We start from the raw sequence: 23,024 nt of genomic DNA on the forward strand, positions 1-23,024 counted from the left end.
CCGCGTTTCCACGTTGAACCACGATGGACAACCTATTCTATATATTCTATTAACATATGAATGAAGTAATTCTTACCACAGTTTATTTGCTTCGATTTTTTTTATAAATATAGATTAAAATAGATTTAGTTCAAGGTGACATATGCTCATGAAAAAAAAACCAGCAGTCCATTTAGATTCACCTCAACAAATCCCTGCGCGACCTTCAATAGCACGACTGCAGTTGGCCCCACAGCCATGGCACCAGGGATAGCCATGTTAAAGATGGCGGACGCCACAATGGCCGCCCCAAAGATCCTGTTGGCCGGATACATGGACGCCAGGAAACCACCCGGCAGCTGCGTGATGAAGTAGCCGAAGAAGTAGGAGGAATCGATGGAGGCTTCTACTTCTACCGTCCAGTTGAATGGTGTGTCTTCTTTGATGCCACTTGATGTCTGTTAACAATGTTCTGGTCTTATAATATGTGTATTGATGTTTGATCAGCGTACAATTTTAGAATTTAATAGGAAAGAGTAAATATTTTGGTATTCAAAGAGCATTCATTGCCAGATCGCAGACATTTTCGCATACACAACTAAAGTTGCAACACCCTTTTCGTTTTTGTAACCTTCACGGGTTCGGTATCATGGCTAAAGACTTACCGCATTCACGTTTGACCTTTTTTGCCTTAAAAAAAACTGCTTGTATACAGCGTTATCTACTGTTTGTGTAACATCGACTCACGTTATGCTTCTCCGTCATCTTGAGCTTGGCCATGCTCATGTTGCAGCGCATGCCGAACATGATGCTGAAGCCGAAGCAGGCGAGCAGCGCCACCGTGTAACGCGCGCTCAGGCATGGTAACTCCGCTTTGATGTACTTATCTTTAACAAAATAAATCGTTTTGAGGAAGGGTAAGCAATATAACTAAACAATAATAATCTACTGATCAAGGTAAGCAGTGTAAAAGTATCTTACTAATTACGTATTGTAGTTTTGAATCATATAATCACGGTCACTTTTTGCCTGCGCTCAATAAGAGATACAAATACACGGTCAGCACTACAGAAACACAATCATCGGGACTTCTACCAATTTAAATCCTAAGGCTGGTCTGGAACTAGGCCCACGTCGTGCTGTAAGAATAAATAGGTCTAAACAGAGTTACTAACTCAACCTGATGGCAACGGTATTAGACAATAGACATACGGTCTAAACTTTCCTTTACCACTCGCGGCAAGTACAAAATTTTAGAGTACAGAAGTCTGGCTTTAGCTAAAATAAATCTGCCATTTTATTCGTTAGGAGTGCCTATATTAAGCTGTACCCTTACCATGAGTTTGACACTGATATATTCGCTAGCGAATGTGTTCACTAACTCACAATGCATCTCCGTCATACTGAAAATGGTTGCAAGCGAGATACACCGCATTTGCTATCGACTATGCCAGTGACTAACTCGTGGTAAAGGTACTGATATTTTATTTTTTTGCTTTAGAGAAATATTCAGTACTCAAAAATACCTACCTATATGTCGTGGCGGGGGCCGATCGGGTGAAGGTGGTGTTTCCAGGTCCTCCCCGTCGTACATCTGATCGTAGCCCTTCTGGTCCACATGAAAGTTTTCATATTGGCTGTTCCTGGAACAAAGAAAATCAGTTCATCAGTCATTGGTATGAACTACAAGTTCCGAGGATATAATGTTGATGGCCAGATTAACTTAGAATACTACAAGTTCCGAGGATATAATGTTGATGGCCAGATTAACTTAGAATAAGTAAAAAGTAAAAAAAAAATCTATTTATTTAGAAATTATATAGACGATTACAGATAAACATGTACCATATGTAAGCTAAAACCTCACTGTTTGTAAAACATCCTTAAACGAAAGATAAAAGCAAAATAAGTGCTCACTACCCCCGCTCAGCGTCATGGATATTCCAGTTAACGAAATTAGTCTCCCGTGAGCTGTCGTGTCGCGGCGATTAGATTGCAAACAATGAATTGCGACGTGCGACGTGCGACGACAGTGCTAATTCAATCTCATCGCTTAATGGCCTCCGTGAGCTTCCCAAACGGAGCGGACATGCACACGCGTTGTAAATGTAATATTTTTGGAAAAGTATCAAGGGTTTTCTACCACTTAAGACTGTTGGTAAGAAGGTATTACGGACTACGATGTGGTTAAAGCTGTTAAACTAAATACGTCTCAAAACAAACTACCAGCCGCAAGAAAACCAACACATAACTAAATTTGAGTAAAATGGAAGAGCTATCATGAGGACAATCCAAACTTACATTTTGACATCAAAATGATATAGAGACCATGATATGATGTAATTTCCCGTGCATTTCACTCGCGCCAAAACATGTATATGTTACGGGTAATGTTAAAAGTTAAATTAAACTCAAGTTTACCCTGATATAACTAGTATTACCCAACACTGGCTTGGTAATGTTAGGTTAGGTTATCATCATTCTGACAATATCCTCCCAGTGTTGGGTAGACCTAGATATGTACGGGTAGACGCAGAATACAGATTAATGTTGTTTAAATTATCAGACTTTACCCAAAAGACTTGGATAATACTAGTTATATCAGGGAAAACTTGATTTTAATTTAACTTCTAACATTACCCGTTCCCGTAACATATATAAAAAGAAGTATGAGCAAAATGCAAATTACATCATTTTGACGCTAAATTAAGTTCCATGTCTCCGAACGCGGATAATATACCTACCTTCTATTTTTATTGTTATTTGAATCAAATCAACGAAACTGCATCGCCAATTTGCAGGTCTTCCATATGATTTACCTAGATACTCAAGTTTGACGTCCTTCCAAACTAACTAGACACGCCTTATGAGAGTTTTAATTACTAACCGAGCTTTTGAGTTTATTAAAAACCCATTCGATTAATATCCCATTATGAGACTGTTCGACCCACCAGCACCTGAGCGCCGACAAATCTCAATTACTACATTATTCAGTCACCCACACACCTCGTCGATGCTAGAGTTTAGTTCTGCATTTTTCATTTTATTTGCACCTGCGTTAGACGCTGCTTAATTGTTGATAACTGCTCGTTAATCGTGTTTAATGTATTGCAAGGAATAATTAATGTAGTAATATTAAGAAATCCCTATTAATTAAAGTATTATTAGCTACTCTCATCAAATAACAACCACATATAATAAAGGTTGCGCCAAGTACTGTTTATTGCTTCAAGAATAATAAACTTGTTCAATCTAAATAAGTAGGTGATTAACAGTTAATAATCAGAGCCCCTGGTGTAAATTTATTCGATTTCGAAACTTAGTATGGGATTTAGACACAGCGCGCCAAGCGGGACGTTTTGGAAACTCAAAATTTCATACAAAATGAAACTTAACGCAAACGCGTACGTCACGTTACGCCATCGAATAAATTTACACTAGGAGTACAGAATCACTGTCCCATTAACAATTGCTAGGGTTGTGACTCAGAGCCCTCAGAGGTTTTGAATCGGTTAAATATGCTCTTTATGTGATGAAATGAGAAAACTGCTTCTACATACTAAGCTACAGAATAATGTGTCCCCAATCTTGACTAGATATGTCATCATATAAATTACGACGAATACAAAGATATTGGTAAGAGTATTAAAGCGACGCCGACGTTTTTTCTAATTACCTATCATTTATCAGAACCATTTATTTTTTAAAACCAATATACGTATATTTATAATAGCTATTACAACTATTCTTATGTATGTAAACGTTCACAGTTAAGAATCAAACCCTATTGTCCCATACCGTCGCTAGGGCTGTCACCCCGTATCCTTCGTTTCCACTTGGTTATGCCCTTTATGCGACGATTCATTACCACCCAAAGGGGACGCGGACAGATAGCCACGCTTATTACTTTTGTCAGCGGAAAAATGAATTCACACCGATGAATGTTACATTACATGTTGGCATGATTGTCATTTTATTTTTATGTGACGTTTGTAAATCTTAAATATCGATCAATTTGCTTTTATCGCGTAGTACCTACCTACTTATACCTTTAAACGAGCAATTCTTGTATATATATTTCGGGATCTCGGAAATGGCTCTAACACAATCTATCTAGCTGGTAAAACGCGCATTTTTCAGTTTTTATATGTTTTCCGAGCAAAGTTCGGTCTCCCAGATATTATCCATTAATTAAATAGCTTCTGAATTATATTAGGTATCATTTTAGAAAACGACACTTGCACATTTAAAAATATCTGTAGTCCCGGTTGTGAGTAATAGGCATCAAGCTAGTCTGATAAAGTTATATTCAGGTAAGTATGTATGCTCAGGCAAGACTGCAAATAAAACTGAATACGTCAATGGAAAAATAACATTTAGGATCATACCTCACTGCACCCCACACTCCATTTTCAAAGCTTAAATCCTAGGTACCTACTTCAAATTAACCAACTTAAGTATGCTCTCCAATACCGCATAATTGTCTCGAGTCTTGAAGTCCACATTACATTGGTCTATCAACGCCTAATAATCCTCAAAGAAAATGGTATACTCATTGTCATTGTCAAGGCCCTAATAGCATAAAGTTTAAATTAAAATCGAAACTGCCATTACGGTATCTTTCACCGGAAAACATCCCATCCGCTGAGCGACGCAGCACGTCAACTATAGCAGGAGGCTTTTACAAGCATTGTCACAAATAGCATGTGATTTTAGCAGAGTTGCCAACTTGACATAAAATATGCCAGATCTGGCATATTTTCACTCGCTTTGGCATCAAAATTTTCCATTTAGTATCTGGCGTATTTTTTTGCATATTTGGTGTAAGCCAAGTTTGCACCAACTAGGCAGCAATAATATGCACCATGCCATCGCCTTATGTGGTTTATATTTACATATGAGTTTTAACTTTTGTGGTGATGCAACAAATGGCATGTGATTTTATTTTAGATAATTGCCGGCTCAGTAGGAGCAACGAATTCATCGGATCAATCAAATGCCGCAATGTATCGCAAACCGCATGCGATTATCGGTGACGTTTGTAGAAGCCAATAGGCTAATTATCATTTTATATAGCAAATTGATCCTTAGCAAAGTAGGTGTGAGTGATTTATTTTCTAGGTACAGTTAGCAATGTTGTCGGATAAATAACAATATAATAGTTTGTGTGAACAGGTTTTGATTGTTCTATACGTATTTTAAAATTCGGTTATAGTCTCAGTAAATGTTTTGGACTTAGTCTGCAATCAGAATGTATGCGCTCAACTGGCAGGTAGTCAAAATTGGGACGAATAACTCAATATATTATAATTTTATAGCTATCTACTCTATTGATATATTAGGTCATTACCTATGAAATTGGCGTTTTATATGGAACTTTAAAGAAATTCGATTTTTCATACAATGAATTTTGCGGATTATTTTGTGATGGCATTTTCAAACCAAACAAATTTTTGCCAGTAATCTGAGACATTTTTAAGGCACATTTTTTATCTGATATTATTTTATAAATCTGTCCCGTCAGAAAAATATAAGTCATTTAATTACTCGAGCCGGCAGCATGAAAAGAGCTGTTTTCAGGGCGGTATTCTGAATACATAAAACAATAAAAGTAGCAAATAATTGTTTGTAAAATCGTTGTTATGTAGCGCACTAATGAAATCAAAAAATACTTCGAAGTTACTATTAAAATAAATAAACTATGACATGACTAATACTTATGAACAAAAACGCCAATTTCATAGGTAATGACCCAATATTTCTAATTTTAAAGTAAATATATACAAAATAATGACATTTAAACAACATTTAAATAACTTATGCGAGGTGAATGAACAAATAGCAAGGTAAAGTAGTTTTCTCTAAGATCATAATTACATATAATAGCATATACATACTTTAAAATGTATGTACTCTTCAAAAATCAAAAGTTCAATTATTTTTCACGACTGATGCTCCCGCTAACCGGTTTACACGCTAAAAGCAGTATTAAATTTATTTTTTATTTGGCCATCGCGCCTCATCTAAATAACTGGTGCATCGCCGATCGGGGGAGTCGGGAAACAAATTTAACCGACAATTGTAAATCAATTAGAGAGGGTGGTTTTATGGGGTGTAATAGCTACCCCCGTAGCAAGGGCCGGATTCTGGATAAACTAATGTAATTATTTATTATTTTATGTCATAATTTGTAATGCTTGTCAAATTGGAGTATTCCGATTATATCGAATGAATAGATAAGATAGGATATTTTTTAATGGTTAACATACAGGTACTTAAGTGAAACAGTAGCTTTATTTAATTATGACTCCGAAGATGTTACAGTTGCGGAAAGTTTCCGAAAAATTGGAAAAGTTCTAGGAAAATTGCACAGCGAACAAGAGAAACTTTCATTTTGCGGAGAAACATATGAGGAGTTTCTGAAATTTTTGTTCTTGTGGAATTTTCGCAATTTTGGAAATTTTAGTTTCATCAAAAGAAGATGCGTAAAATACAAGTCAGCACAATGGGTACTCGGCCTTTGTTTAATTAATTAGCGAAGAAGTCGCGTTCCTCCCTGGCGGTAGTATTCAGCGTTCGAGTGCATATTGTGATCTCCCCGCTCTTCACGTCTCGGCCAGGATCTCGGCGGATCCTGCACGACGCTTTATTTTGTTGATTCTCGAGTGTTCTGGGTTAAGAAATCTGCATTTTGGATGTTTATGGTTGAAAACTGACAACAAATATAACAGATAGGTACCTAGTTTAAGTTTTAACTGGATAACTGAGTTGAATATGTATGTATAAATTCTTTTTCAAACTTAAATAATGTGTCAATCAGATGTTGACATCGTCTTGAACGACATTCTACTCCGCCAGTTTGACGAAAAAAAAAATAACGATTGAGCCATGGGTTTTATTTGCAATCGTCTCGTAAAAGTATACAAAAGTATAACAATTTTCTGTTCAGTTTTTACCGTTAAGTTTAATTTTTGACGAGCTTATTAGGGCTAATGATTACTATATTACACCAAGAATCTTTACACTTAAATATCACAAAATCGTTACCCTTATTTCATATTTCTTCATTACTACCCACCACTAATTAATTATTAAGTATATATAACACCAACAATGTCAGTTACCAAGAATGTTCTCAAGAGGCTCGCAACTGCGAGAATGCCGAGAGTGGGGTCTATTAACGAAGTTAGCGGCTAACTAAAGTTGGCGACTAGCGTGGGCCCAATGACGTCCCGTATTGTCCAGCTATCGCCGTGATGAAAATAGTTCTACTTCTGATAATGGCAATGGAAGAATTTGCTTCTTTGAGCACGTAATTTCTGCAAGGTATAAATAGACAACAAAAGAATAAATCGAATTATTTTTAATAGATTTTATCGGCGACTGTGCTTTTCTTTAAAGACGCATGTACCAGTGTTGGCCGAAACGTTTATGCAAATTAAAATTATTGGCCATTAACCATTATAAGTTGAACCGTAAACTGTAAGCGTCCGTTACGGTTACGGTGCAATTTATAATGGTTATTGGTTAATTGCAATTAACGTTCGGCCAACACTGATGGCATGTACTACTCTCATCGACGCGATTCTAAACAGTATAAAATAGATGTTGTTAGGTTATTTTATGTCTAGGTCTTTGATCTCCATGATTAGCACGATGTCAACAAGATATGCAATTAAAGTTTCAGGGCAAACGAAAGCCAAAGGTGAAAATTAAAGACAACCAAATCCCGTTATCAGTGTTGTAGGTTCATTTAAAATCATGTTTGTCGCACAATTTTTATTTCGTTGTAAGTGGATCTTTTTAAAAATGTTTTGTTGGAAAAGTGTATCCAATGTTGCCTTCTGCATTATGGTACGGTTACGGTTACGGTACCTATTAATATTGCAAGTTAAATAAAATCTTATACGAATAATGCAGTAGCCTTCTTCAAGGCGACGTTTCCTTCGCTATAGAGGTAAGTAAGTTTCAAAACAGTCCAACTTACCTCTTTGCCCCAAACTGACTCACCTCGTTGATCGATCAGCCAGTATATTAAAGCCAGTGATTACAGCGACAAAGTTAAATGCCTTAATAACTATATCCATTAACGGGTATGACAAAACAGTAATTACGCGTCGCGTCGGGTAATGACGGCCCCGGTGGTGCATTAGCGGAACAATGGGGGAACATAGATAATCAGTTCAACTTTTGGATGTACAGTTTCGGCTTTTGATTTCTGATGTGAGGGTTAAGTTATGATTTTATGTAGTATGGCAAACATCTATATCTAATCATACTTTAGCAACACTGTTACTGCGACGTATACTAAGGTAACTTGGTTAATGTTGCTATAGTAGAACGTGCTTCTAGTTTGCTAAATATTTGCCATTTTCCAAATTACCTCGCTTTTAAAGTTATACATAACAGTGATTATTGAAACATGTCGTATTTATTTTATTATCATTATTCACTTTAATTTGATCAAAGAGAAACGGCTGCGTTAATATTCAAATTAGTTTTTATCCGAAATAAATAACATAATGAATAAGCCAATTTTTATATGACACCGAAGCACAATATCGACATAAAGCTCTTGAAAAGAATTCGTAAAAGCAAAACGAACGAATTTGACGACCGGTTTGGCCTAGTGGGTAGTAACCCTGCCTATGAAGCTGGTTCTGCTGAGGGTTCAAATACTGGTAAGGGCATTTATTCGTGTGATGAGCATGGATATTTGTTCCTGAGTCATGGGTGTTTTTAATGTATTTAAGTATTTATAAATATTTATATATTATATTTTAATCGTGTGAATGGGGCACTCAACGCTTTTATGAGCAGCCAGAAGGTGTCGCAAAAAGCACGGTTGGCTGTGCATAGAGGGGTGTTGGTGCCTACACTTATGTATGGTAGCGAAAGTTGGGTATGGCAGAAGAAACATCAGAGTCAAGTGAATGCAGTGGAAATGAGAGCGTTGAGAAGTGTGTGTGGTGTAAAATTACAAGATAGAATTAGGAACAGTGTGATAAGGGAAAAGTGTGGACTGAACGAAGATGTAGTGACAAAAATTGAGAAAGGTATGTTGAGATGGTTTGGACACGTGGAAAGAATGAGTGAAAGAAGGTTAACAAAGAGAGTGTATAAGGGAGAAGTAGAAGAGGGAGCTGGAAGGGGTAGACCTCGGCGGACTTTCTCTGATCAAATCGGGGAAATCCTGAAGAAAGGCCAGGTCAAGAGCACCCTAAACCGACGAGCGTGTATGAGGAATGTCATGAAAGTGAAGGAAGCGAAAGAGGTATGTCAGGATCGTAGCAAGTGGAAATCCGTGGTCTCTGCCTACCCCTTCGGGAAATAGGCGTGATTATATGTATGTATGTATGTATGTATGTATGTATATTTTATATATATCGTTGTCTAAGTACCCTCAACACAAGCCTTATTGAGTTTACTGTGGGACTTAGTCTCAATTTGTGTAATAATGTCCTATAATATTTATTTATTTATTTAAAATGTTTCGTTGTTCATAAAGAAAGAGCTACGCATATACAGCTACAAATACTTAAGTGTCTAAGTAACGCAGTCGCTCTAAGCAAAAAGTCGCTAGATTTCATGTGCTCTTTATTAACCGATACCAAAAATGAGAGGTTCTTTTTCAATTCGTCTGTCTCAAAACCCCAAGTTCACGTAAAACAATATTTTAATTTGAAAGCTCTAAAACATGTTTTTACTATTCTAATATTTACATCTTATGCAAAATATAATCCCAATATCTTCATGAACCTGTTGCTAAGAGGAGACCATTACGATTAAAATATTTCTTATGCGAAATACCTCTAATGCCTACCTAATATCTAGAAACTATATAAATCTGCAGTTTATTTAAAAAATAAAAAGATGTTTTAGCTATGATTCAAATTCTTAGTTTTTTTTTTAAATTATCAAGTCATTATCTATACAGAATAAGAAAAACTAAACAATTCATTCGATCGATAACACCTACAGAACGTCAATATTATGAAATCCGTAACGAAATTAAAACCGAGTCCCAGTCTCACAACAACAGCCAACTCTATATCCGGCTCATTACTTGCTCGGCAAGTTATGGACTTAGTTAACAAGAGCCTTGGCTGTGTGTGATTTGCGGTTCACACACTTACAGTAAGAATTACATAGATAATATTATTAATTTGTTATTTCAAGTTTATGGTTGGGGCCTCCATAAATCAGTGTTGCTGTTTTTCGTCCGTTTTACTACACAAATATTATTAACTGCTGCCTGTGTTTATGCTTGTTTGTCATAATAATAATACTTATATATGATTTATTTATTTTAAAGATTCGTATTTCAATATATTATATTGGTATTTAATTGGTATTAGGTGATTGTATCTACTTGTCTAGTTTGCAATCAGCTTTTGTTATGTACGTGTAACTCTGCAGTTAATGCGGCTGAAACACATGGACCCCAACAACTTAAATTTCAATAGAATATTTGTAACACTTGTATAAAGTTTTACCACTTGTTCATTCTAAGGCACGAAAAATCGGAACCCTTGGAATAAAAATTTGCATACAACGTTTTCGTTTCTCCTATCTATTTAAATGTACTTATTGATTTTCCTTCATCTTATTTTCAGGTTCAGCTCAGCATACATAATTAATTTTTCTATCAGGTAATAAATAAATAAGCAGCAGAAATAGATGAACGAGCGAGGTGTTAAAAATGGATACTCAATCTTATTACCTTAACAATAAGATTGGGTTTAGATCATTTTATATACCTCGTACGCGTAGCTACTTTTTGCTGACTGTAGGTATAAGATACGAGTTTTTTTTTTTTCAGAGTAGGGACAGTATAATTATTCCTTTAATATTAAGGATGAACCCAAGACTAAAACTAAGTTTGACGTAATTGCCTGTCACTTAGATATAGAGTGGGCGGAAGGGCACGTCGATGGCGTCCAAATGCCAAGACTGAATAAAACATGTAATAAATAAACGCAGGGCTGACATGTTTCTTAAACTCAGATTCAATTTAAATCAATAGTACAGATACAATTACCTATCTAAAGTTATGTTCCGGACCGGAAGACCGGCTAGCATGACATGCGTTCTCGCGCGCGACTATACATTTAGCGAGACTTCAAGTATAATGTCGCGAGAATGCAGCCAGCCTTATGGGAACCCTTCCACAGGGCTCTGACCTGGGTGATCTAGCTTAATATAAACATATTGGGCTAGGTCAGTCATGTTATGGTTTTTTTTTTTAGGTTTTAATTTTAGTTTTGTAGGTAGTTTTAATTTTAGGTTACATTTTATTCTATAAGTTTGTTATTATTTAAATATAGTCATACTAGACTGTCAGCTGAGCTGAGACGATTTGTAAATTATAGGTATATTATTTTCATTCTTTATTTTGTTTATATACCTATATACATCTAGAAACGTATGAAAACTAAACATATTTAAATCATCATTTGTTTCTAATCGGGTAGGAAAGGAACATACATATCAACATGTAAATGTTCACAGCAAGAACGCCGTATAAATGAATAAAGAAAGCCCCATAAATAAATCACAAGAACGGTCTCGCGTTTCGACACTCGCGAGCATAATGGAGTTATGACAAAAATGGCGAAGCCCGAGAAATATCACTTGGCGAACCCGAGACGCTTGTTAGCGTCTTTATTTATGGCCAGATTTATTTTATGGCCGGCGAGGATATCGCTGAATCAATGGGGGAAGAATTGCTCTAAAAAACAGGCAATCACATCGATTTTTCTGTTAAACTGTCTCTTTTGCCCGGCTAACGAGGAGGGTAATGTTCTCGGAGTTTATAAATAATATGGCTTAGTTATTTCTTACGGTAGACCGAATCAAATTGGATCACAGAGTGGATTGGATCATGATGATTTTTTTTATAAATATTGGAACACAGAATTGATATGAGAGCACTGAAATAGCGCTGTACATCTCTTCTGTCAGCCTGCGACGCCAGTCTCATAAGTCATTTTTTAGCTGTTGAAATTTTGATTTTATTTCAATAAATCAAATTTCAAAGACGTAATCGGTCGATAGTCGACGGCCTACCATTCCAAGGGATAAGCAATATGTTCAATATCAACAAATTTTTAAGTTTGATCCGATTCGCCTTGTGATCTGATACGCTTCGGTCTACTACATACATATATTTATTCACGCGTTGCTATCGTAGACGGAATGCATATGATAAAGGTGTTGTTAGACATGTGTCAGCCTGTAGAAACTAAAAAAGGTCAGTGACTGAAAAAATCGTTAGTTTTTTTAGTCCCATTAAATTCTGAAATATTTTAATAAAGCGCTTCAAAACAACTTCATTAGATATCTAAAAACTGAAACTGAAAGCAGACTGCAGCCTACACCGAACGTGCTTTTGGGAGATTCTATTTCAAATATTGTGTTTCCAGGGAGCGAGGCGAGCGACAAATATAATAAAAATGGAACGCAAACAGTGCGGGACGTATTTGCGATGATATTTGTTTCGTAGGTTCTTACTCTCTGCTCTAATCTGCCGGGGGAGGCAGAACTCACGCGCGGGATTTTGTTTCTTGATTTTTATTTCCAAATCAATTACGGTTTCCGCTATTTATTTGTTGCCAAGGGCATGTTGGACTTGGTTTAATGATGACACGTTATATGCCAGACATAGGGACACTTTTGTCAAAGTGAAAATTATAACATGACATAAAACTATCGTGTTTAAAGTATAGGTAAATATTTCATTGGGTTTTGTCAAGATATGACAGCCTTTTTTTATTTCAGTAACGTACGTACGTGTTTGAAGTTTTTTTCTTTACTAAATAATTGATTTATTACCATTTTTTTGCTCCATTTGCTAATATAATACTTATACCCCCATTATATTATTAAAAATATTTGCTGTTGACAATTCTTCTTACGACTCTGAATGGATTTACCTGATCTTTTGATTCTTTTAGAAGGATTACCTACTTTCAAAATTACCTTATTTGATTCATTCTTTTTCGTTCAAACAAATCCAAGACGTTCTACAACTTAAGCCTATCTCCAACCCGAAGTGTAAACGTTATTGCACGCAGTAAATAAATTGAAGACTCGAAAGGGGATCCCAACAAATCCCCGGTTAATCCAGGAAAGAGCTCCGAATGCAGGTTAGTTGTAAATATCAATTACGCAAATATCCTGGCTTAAGTGTAGACGGATGCTTCTCGAGGATAAAGTGAATTAGAGCGAAGGGGTGGCTCTAGCGTAACTCCCTGGAGCGTTTTAGGGAACACGCTGACCGTGGTGTGAAATAGCTGCGAAGCGCAGATTACATGATAGCACGGGAGATACTCCAGTCTCAAATACAAATGACAGCGATCTAAATCGTCATGACATATATAATTGAACTATACTTTGGCATTCGTGACAAACTTACAGAATAAAAAGAGTGGCTAAGCGCCACTTGCTCCAACCCACTGACCCGGGGTTAACAGGTTACACCGCTAACCCAGTGTCAAACTGTTCTGGTAACCATGGTAACTACAGGTTTAACCGATTAACTTCAGGTTTAACTGATTAACCCCGGGTTAGTGGGTCACTCTGTTTATTAGCATACACCAGCAGTCGTCAATGAAAATTTACACAATAAATTTCGAGGTATTTTGCCGATCCCGTCTGCTATTTTCTTGAAATAATCCATGAACTAAGGCGATAAAAATATAATAACATACCTCTTCTGATAAGTTCACTTTCATTAGGTAGATAAGTTAGCTCTAGTATCAGCACAGCTAAATATTGTACGTAGGTGTTGATACATTTTTAAATATAATTCCTTTGGCGTCCCAAAACCGATTTCCCGAATAACTCAAAGTAATCAAAGCTAGGCCGCGTAACTATAGAGAAATACGGCAGCAATCAATTGGAAAACGTCCCGGGGGCAATTTTTTCAAATCCAATAGAAATGGGAGTACACAATTTCAATATTCGTACCGCTGACTCGCAAGGTATCATTCCGGACTCTTGAAGAGTTCGGGTGGGTTGATAAATTAGGTATGTTCTCCTCTATACGTCGCAATTTACGTGAAACAACCGACTTTCGTGACAGGTTCAACAATCAAATTATATTTTTTGTCGATTCAGTTTTTGGAAATATTTAAAGCTATTCCCGCAAAGTCTACAACTCACAGAGCCACTAATAAAAGTATGGTCCTATGTACGGATGTGCAAGTTACGGATTTTTTTTCTTAAGTCAGAAAATTTCCTAGGTAATTCAGAAAAGTTTCATTTTGGAAATAGAGAATATAGATCCTCATACAAAAATACGAAAAGTTTTCGTAATTTTCATCGTGGAAATTCAATATGTGTACAAAAAAGCAATTATTTGTGTTATCAGAGCTCGGTAGCTAGACGGCAACAATAATCCAGCTATACCAGCAGCAGCAGCAAGCAGCAGGCAGGCAGCAGGGAGCAAAACCTGATGTTATGGGTTGGGATACAATGGTGCGGCACTTTCAATGCCTACAAATCCTAAAACAGTGAGCTTAATACCAGTACTTGATTTATTATTTTAATAGTTTTAAATTATATTCTTTTTTTGACAATCAGTGCGTATTCGTGCGCGCGGACTTCGACTGATCATATTTTCAAGTTCGTTCAGTTTATCAATTACTTTAAATATAAGGTCAATCAATGTGGAAAAGACCGTCTATGAGATAAGACCATCTACAAGCTCTTTTGTCGCTTCTAACTCACACATACTCGTACAGAAGTACACATACTCCACTTACAGTAGGTGAGAAGAGTAGAAGGAGCGAAGCTCTTCCATTTTGACCGTGTCTGAGCAAAGTACTTATACAAATACGAGAGTTCTTGTCTTAAATCGGTTTCTCTTATTAGGTTGCTACTTACTTTGAGTTCATTTTACACCGGCGTGTAAAAAGCTCATTAGCCTCGAGCTCGCTACCGACGGAAATGTCCGGACAGCTTAGCGACCTCTCGCTCTGTGGCCGGTATTGGGTCACGGTCTTTAATTAATTACGGAATTCTAAACATTGTACATTGATTGGATTGTTTGAATGAAACGATCAGACATAATTATGGATATTTTAAGTGTTTATTAATTTGAATATTTTAAAGAAAAAATGTTGGTTGGTTTTGAATAAAACGGGGCAGAGGCGTGTATACGGGGAGAGTCGGTTATATCGTACCAATGTTTACTTAGAAGTGGCTATTTTATTTATGAAGATAGTTACAAATGTCTGACTATTCATGTAAAATTAACAGATAAAAATGATTTTTTTGCGATATGCGAGAGGACTGTCATCGGTACGATTTAGCCGACGAGTTGGTTTACCCTCAAAATTTAAATTGTATCCATCAAGCATTTAGCAAGTTTATTGATTATTTTAGGTTTAAAGAACAAATATTTATTGACAAAAACCAAAATGATTACATTACCTGCAATAAAGTCTGTCCACCAATGAACCATCTGGATCTGTTTGATCAAAATGGTTGACTGGTAGAAAATACCATAAGGCTAAGTCCGCCATTTGTACAATTTTATATCGTACAATAGAGTTTAAATAAATAAATAAATAAAGTAAAAAAAAAACAAATAAATCGTTAACGTAGACATGTAAAAACCATCCATGTAAGCATGAACTAACAAAGAATGTTAGGCAAGACATCCCTTACCCTAGTCAGTAGTTCAATCATAAAAAGAAATTGGCATACCTGTGTCCCGTAATGCCGGCCCAGGGGACCGAGGGATGACATGTGAAGACATAAAACTTAACTATGACTAAATGTAGGGAACGAAAAATGGTACTTGTTAGAAAATGTTGTTTTGTTCTTACGACGAAATTTTTTTTTTCGAGAATACCGCGTAAATAAAGAGTGGGTTAAAATTCTTTTAGTTGTCAGCTTTTTGTATGAGAAAAAACAGTTTTTTTTTAATTTCTCTCATGTAAACTGTAATCTACAGCTACAAATACATGCACTAGTTTTCGACTTTTTTATTTATTTGATAGAATACACAAATACAAGCGTGACAGAGTGGTCAGAAACAAGACGACGAAGAGAATTTTGACCCGGGCATCTATTATAAATTTGATCGCTGTTTGTATGTGTGTTTGTGTGTCTGTGGCACCGTAGCTCTTAAACGGGTAATCCGATTTGCATGCGGTTTTTTATTATTTGAAAGCAGTCTTACTAGCGCTGGTTCTTAGATATATTTATCAAAATCGGTTAATCCGTTTAATTGCGTTGAGGTTTTTTAAAATTTAAGTTATGAGATTTCTTTGTTAATGAGGTTAGTAGCAGTTAATGTCAGATTTGACTTACTGCACTTCCGGTAATTAAATGAGAGTGTAGAAATACAATTATTAGGTAAACACAATGAAACCATACAACAAAACGGATTCAGTAGGATCCGTTTTCAACACACTACATTATAGTGTTCGAGTCAGTGTGCGTGCTACGCCGTGTCGTAGCATTATTTAGCGTAGCATTCGGTGCCATTTTCGATCAACAGTTACATACAGAGATGTTATTCCAAGCTTGGGAAGTGACACGCAGAGTGTATAATGGGATATATATACGGGTAATTTCAAAAAATTAAGAACCTTTACTCTAATATGACGGAGTTATGTGTGATTTTCGGAATTAGCGCACATTTTGAAGCAGTCGGAATTACCCGAACATACTTTACCCATTTTATTTGCGACACTCGCCTGTCGGCTTAGACCAATAATTTGCCTAAGATAAATTAATTGTATTATACTTTCGTGGAATAATCTACTATTATTTATCATTTTCCTTATTCCTGGACTTTTTTTATGATTACATCAAAATAAAAATACAATTTACATCTATACCGTGTACTTACATTATCCATCGCCAAAACATGGTCCCAGTGGATTTGTACCCGGGGAATCAACAGGTGATACCGCACAACACTAAGCAAACTTCAGACAAACTTACACCCTCTCCCTTCCCCTTAACGTTCAACTTTGAATCACAGGTTTATTATTTCTAAAGGCAACCTGTGGATTTTCACAAGATTACTTTCGCCAAAAATTGAGTACTGTTAAAGTGAAATACACTTTTAAGGAAATGCACTGTACGGTACACTTCTAAGTACTTGTATACAGTGAGGTGCAATAAAAGAGTAGTGGTAATGAATGTTAATCGCGGTATGGAGAAGATATCAAGGCGCGAGCGAGCAGTCGTGACGTCACGGGCGCTGGTATCAAACTAGCCAGATGCGTGCCACGCTCCCTCAGTCGTCCTTACTCAAAGAGCGATTCTGCAATCATTTGTCCAGTTAATATCTTTTTTTTTGTCTTTAGAGATACAAGAAATATTTATTTTATAAATGTATACTACGCTTGAGCTGCGGTATCTGTAAATTCTTGTCAAAAGGAACTACTTTTGCCAACATTGTTGGAATACTTAAGCTTATTACATTACATTATAGTAAGTATACGTTTATTGATTATGATAACATGATAACGGACAAAAAAAATATTTTAGGAGTATGTCCTTCGAGAGTTAGGTAGGTATTGGTAACGAAAAGTTGTAGAAATTGTTTAGGCACAGGATTATTCATTCCTCACTACAAGTTTATAAATTTACGTCCACATGTGTCTTTTTAGAACTATCTATGTATTTAAGAAATAAAAGCATGAACCTAAGGCACAATGTAATAGAATCGTAGCGTCAGAAACTCGTCATGAAATAAACACAGGATAGTTTGAAATTCAATAAAATTTCGTTAGTATTCGAATTGCCTCCATTTTCTTCGTACAAGACAATAAGTATTATTGTTGAAAGCGCGCCGAATCGCTCTGCCGATTGATCTCGTATTCGGGTGACAAGAAGGTGTAGTGGGAGAGAAAGAAACGAAAACTCGAACAGAGAGAGAAGAAAATAAATGGGATTCATTCAAGATCCGCCATTACAATCTTAAAGAATTTCTTTACAATTAAGAATAAAAGTAAAAATCGTTGTGTGATTTTTTAGATTTATTCGTAGTTGCAGAATGACGAAGACAGTCCCGCGAATGCTCCAGATTCGCAGACAATGCCCTAATTTATATCCAACTCACTTACTGAGGTGTTATTCTATTCGTATGCTTCTCGTGAACTTTCTTCCGGGCCAGTTCAAGCGCGCTCTCTGCTTACGCAGCTTAAAGGTCACTGGGGGGCAATTGCGTTGGTTTGTAATAGGTGTTGACTAGTTAAGGGTTAGGAATGTTTGGGCCGGAGTCAGGGTGGGAGCCGGCGTGGGGTAAAGTACGTCTATCTCATTACACACGACTGCGCCGCCATGTCCGCGGAGTTTTAGTGAGTGTTTGAAAGTTCACTAACTTCTGTTCTCGCCTTTAATGGGTATGTTAAGTGTCGGTCATTTTGAAGACAATGTTGCAAACTTCTAATTGGATTTATTAATCCGCGTCATAATTTTCCATTAATACAGTTATTGCACTGATACGTGGTAGAATCTATTCTAAATAGAAGTATAGAATTTTGTACCTAAAGCACATAAGTATATATTGTTAAGTGTTTAGTGACCTTTTTACACATTTGCATTAATAATTACAATAGATCATTGATCAAAAAACTGCGTTGTATATTTTTGAGTTAATCACACGAAATAAGAGTAATTGGCAGAGGTATTTTTTTACTTTTAAATTATAAATGCCGCTTTATTTAGGAAACTCATAAAACGAACTGCTTTAAAAAATGTAACAAAATTAAAATCGCCAAACAAAACATTCCCTCGTCACGCTCATCACAATGGTATCATTGTTACCAAAAACTACTAAGCCATATTAAACGGCAGCAAAACATGCGCCATGAAAACGTACACGTACAAGTCACAAAGCCAATTACATTAAAACATTCGGCACAAAGGGCGCGGAACAATGGAGCCTGCGAGGAGCCGCGATATGTCTTTCAATGCTTTTAACTTTGCTCTGATGGCGAGGGAAATGGTGACGCGGCGCGACAAATGCCCGTGACGTAGGGGTGAGACGTGTCGATGTAATTATTATATTTTTTGATGACATCGATGTCTTTAAAGATTTATCGTTTATAAAGTTAGATTTCTCAAAAAAGGTTTATAGTCCATTTTTTTGCATTAGAAAGAAGGTAAGCGATTTTAACGTGTCTATTTATTGAAAAACACTTTTGAAAAATAAGTCACGGCAAATATGTAACAATTGTAAATCATATACGGTCATTTACATTATTTTGCTTTCATAAGTAATAGTTACTGATTTTTAAAAAGCATCTATCAATAATAAGATATATTGAGATAGTTTACCTTTTTTCTAATGGTAAAAAAAAACTAACTATAGGTATACTATTTTGCGAAAACATATAGAAATAAAAATGAATGAATTCATTGTTCATTGTAAAATTGATAATTCTTATATAATACCTACAGTTTCCAGGTTGGATAAGAAACGTGCCAAACGCGACACAACAGTAAGTGATAGCACCGCACCGTAAGCTCATTTTAGTAGGTACTATTATCACATTTAATGAAAAATAAGTTTAATTACTTAAGCATCCGCATTGTAATTAGTTAAACGTCTAGTGCACGTTATAGGTAAACTCAGAGATCTCAGCTCTCTCATTGTTTTAATGAGGTTTCAAGTAAAAACACGATGTTATGTCGATACGTTAATAATATCAAGCAAAGTGGAGTAAACCGGTCTAATTGCACCAACTAACTCATTTCTGCCGTCCTCGCATTTAAGGCAAAAATAAATGGTAAGGACACAACCACAACGTAACGAACTATGCGCACTAGTATAAGAATCAAATCTTTACCGATTCCAGACAGATCACGTAAAAAAAATTAAAAATACACATATTATCCATACTTCATAACCAAGCAGTGTGCGCAAGTGTAAACAAGTCAGACGTAACCAATGGGGTTATATCACGGCGTGGTTATTCCGCCAACTTATTTTAATACCTTTTTAATACAAAATACTCGTAAAAATATGCCATTTATCGATATGAAGCAACCAAGTTGTATGCACTAGCATAAAAAGTGAGACGTAACCAATGGGTATCACAGCATGACTATTCAACTCATTTTAGTGTATTTTTTTAATAAATACTAGTAAAAATATGCCATTTACCGATATGAAGTAACCAGGCAGTGTGCACTAGCATCAAGAAATGAAAGTGACCAATCAGAGCGTGGTTATTTGGCTTCACATTTTGGTACTTTTTTATAAAATACTAGTAAGATATGTAAATATTAACCATTTTTATAGATATAGGAGGCAAACGAGCAGACAAATGATGGTAAGCAATTGCAGTAATTACCATCGCCCACTCTTATTGGTACATTTATGTATAAAATACTAGTAAAAATATCTCACTTATCGATACATAGTAACCAAGCAGTGTGCACTAGCGTAAAGAAGTGAGACGTAACCAATGGCGTATCACGGCGTGGTTGCACCGCAAACTCATTTTTATAAATCGTCCGCCCGCTGGCCCGGAACCGCGTTAGCCACCCTTCTACACTAATGCACTACCTTTATATACTGCGATATAAAATGTCCATCGAGGAGCATTTTAAAAAGCAGCTTCAACCATTTTTTACTGAATTGGTAAATGGGGAACAATGTTTGTGAGTGTAGGTTTATTCCTTTAGAATTTCTCACAAACCAGCTTTTCAGTCAAGATCTCGTTTTAGACAAAGGTCAATTCTATATTAGGAAGAGACTAAAATCGCTACTTGATTTACAAGTTAATTTCTGGTACTTTAAATTAGTATTTCTATCGAATATCCGCTAGTCTGAAACATTAACTGGCATTTTTTATTACCATGTAAATTATTGATACCACAAATCTGGTAGCCCATGGCCCAATTAACGGTGAAATAAGAAACTAGATTGTCTTAAATGTGCTTTCCAGCATTTTAAAGGACCTTTAATATACTGCCAACAGTCAACACGTGACATTACTCCCCATATAAACGACCGTCCTCGGCCACTCTCTTAATAGACAGTATCTACCCGAGATCTTAAGTAAATCAAATCGCCCCATGAATGGGAATGAGCCGGGGCTTTTCACGGACTTTTCTGAACCGTCACAATGGCGGGATCAAGGAAACTTATCTCGGGGACTCGCCAAAATGTTTCTTAATGCTTATTTAAGTAGCTGCTATTTGATGTTATCTATGGGAGTATATCTTCGTTTTCTTGTTTAAGTTGAATGGGTTTTATAGATAAGCGTAAGTCGCCTAGACTATAATCTACTTAGTTCTTCGTGAAGTGTTCAGTATTGGGGTTATTAAGTGGAATTTATGACTTTCACTTTAGTACTTATACTCGAATAATTTTGCGATCTATCCTCATTCCTCGCGTCTATTTTAAATTTATATTGTTGGTTTCATTTAGAGTAGTCTGCAGTTCAAAATCCTCTTAAGCAAAGCGACAGCATAATTGTTAATGTTAACTAAGCAAACAGTCAAATGTGACCGTAATAACAATATCGTTAAAATTCATATCTAAACTCTTATGTACCTACTTACTTAGTCATCATAGAAATAATTTAATTATAGTCTAATTTAGAATCCCCGCAATGCTCATTTCCAGCAAAGTTAACAAGTTTTTACGATGTCTTTAAATTTGCATTTTTATGGTGCCTAAACACTTAAACGGACGGTATAAAACCCCACCATGATCAAACCACAGAACGTACAAGATACACGTTTCATGAAACATCCCAAGTGGCTTAAAAATTCAAAAGTAGATAGTTCCTTTTAGAACAGCGTAAGTGAGATGTAAAGATTTGTGGACCCTTTCAGCTAGGAACGCTGTACCGCGAGCTTTGAAAAACAACAATAACCCTCCACATACGTAGATGAGAATACGCAATATACTTTGAAAGTACGCCTATTGTAGAGTTAAGAGGATAAAGAACTGTCTACGTTTATCAGGAAGAACTAGTATTGTATTTACAGTCACCATTAGATATATCAGAGCGGCCAAGGTGCTCAAAAATATCTAAACCTTGACAATAGAGGCGTGCTCAGATATTTGTGAGCGCCTTGGCTGCTCCAATATATCTGATGGCGACTGTACAATTTAGCCATTCATTTACATGGAAGTTTAAAGAACGCGGTATTAGGCAATTTCGTTTTAAATACTAATGTGTATTGCATCTATCCGTGATACAGTAGTATTTAGTAAATCATTTTATTGCACAAAACAAGTAGAACAAAGATGAACTTATCCCTTTCAGTAGTCTCTTGGTTAGCTAACCATTAAGCAACTAAGAGAGATAAATATGATATGACTTGTTTGATTAAACTTAATTTATTAGCGACTTTCTCATTCATTTATGCCATTAACAGTGATAAAACATCTAAAATGTTTGTTTTTGCACACAAAAAAGTGACAACGAGAGAGAACAAATTAGCGCTTCAATTTATGACCACCAGTTATTTAAATAAGATGTGTGATCAAAACAAATCTTGCACAACTCGTAGTGCACCCTTTTGTGCTACCGCTTCACATATTTTATTAACTCTACGCCGCCCCCTCTCAGTTTAAGAGCCACGCTATTTTCATGTTTCGCAGTACAAATGGGAATCCATTTAAATACGCCAGCCAACGTTTCAATACGCCATGTAAAGTGTTTTGGCGGGATTGGGACCCGCAAGTATCGAACTTGTAAGATTGAATTCCATCTACTCGTAGCTTATAAGGGGGTAACCAAATTGGTAGAATATCACTCATGAAAGGTACTTAGGTCCAAATATTATATTAGTATAGAATCATAGAAGTACAGTGAGCTGCCAAATTGCATAGTCACATTATGAATGAATTTATTATTTAATAATCCTAGTACAGTCACCTGCAATAATATGTAACTCTTCAAAGGCAGCCAAAAATATGTGACACGCTCAATATAGCTCTACATATAACATCCGTGTCAGATATTTTTGCGACCTTTCTCTAACATATTATTGCACAGTTGAATTCTTTTACACATATAGTTTTTAATTCGCATTAAAATGTAAGACTTATT

The 23,024-nt window shown here is 36.1% G+C and overlaps 1 protein-coding gene across 1 annotated transcript in view; it reads right to left on the reverse strand.

Moving 5' to 3' along the window:
* LOC133515367 (vesicular glutamate transporter 1) overlaps window positions 1–23,024 on the reverse strand; it is a 53,245-nt gene that overhangs the window by 7,441 nt on the left and 22,780 nt on the right. Inside the window, 3 exon segments of the mRNA XM_061847895.1 lie at window positions 183–437; window positions 727–866; window positions 1,510–1,622. Coding sequence (XP_061703879.1) covers window positions 183–437; window positions 727–866; window positions 1,510–1,622 — 508 coding nt within the window.

Source organism: Cydia pomonella, chromosome 2 (genome assembly GCF_033807575.1).
Source record: "Cydia pomonella isolate Wapato2018A chromosome 2, ilCydPomo1, whole genome shotgun sequence".
NCBI classification, from domain to species: domain Eukaryota; kingdom Metazoa; phylum Arthropoda; class Insecta; order Lepidoptera; family Tortricidae; genus Cydia; species Cydia pomonella.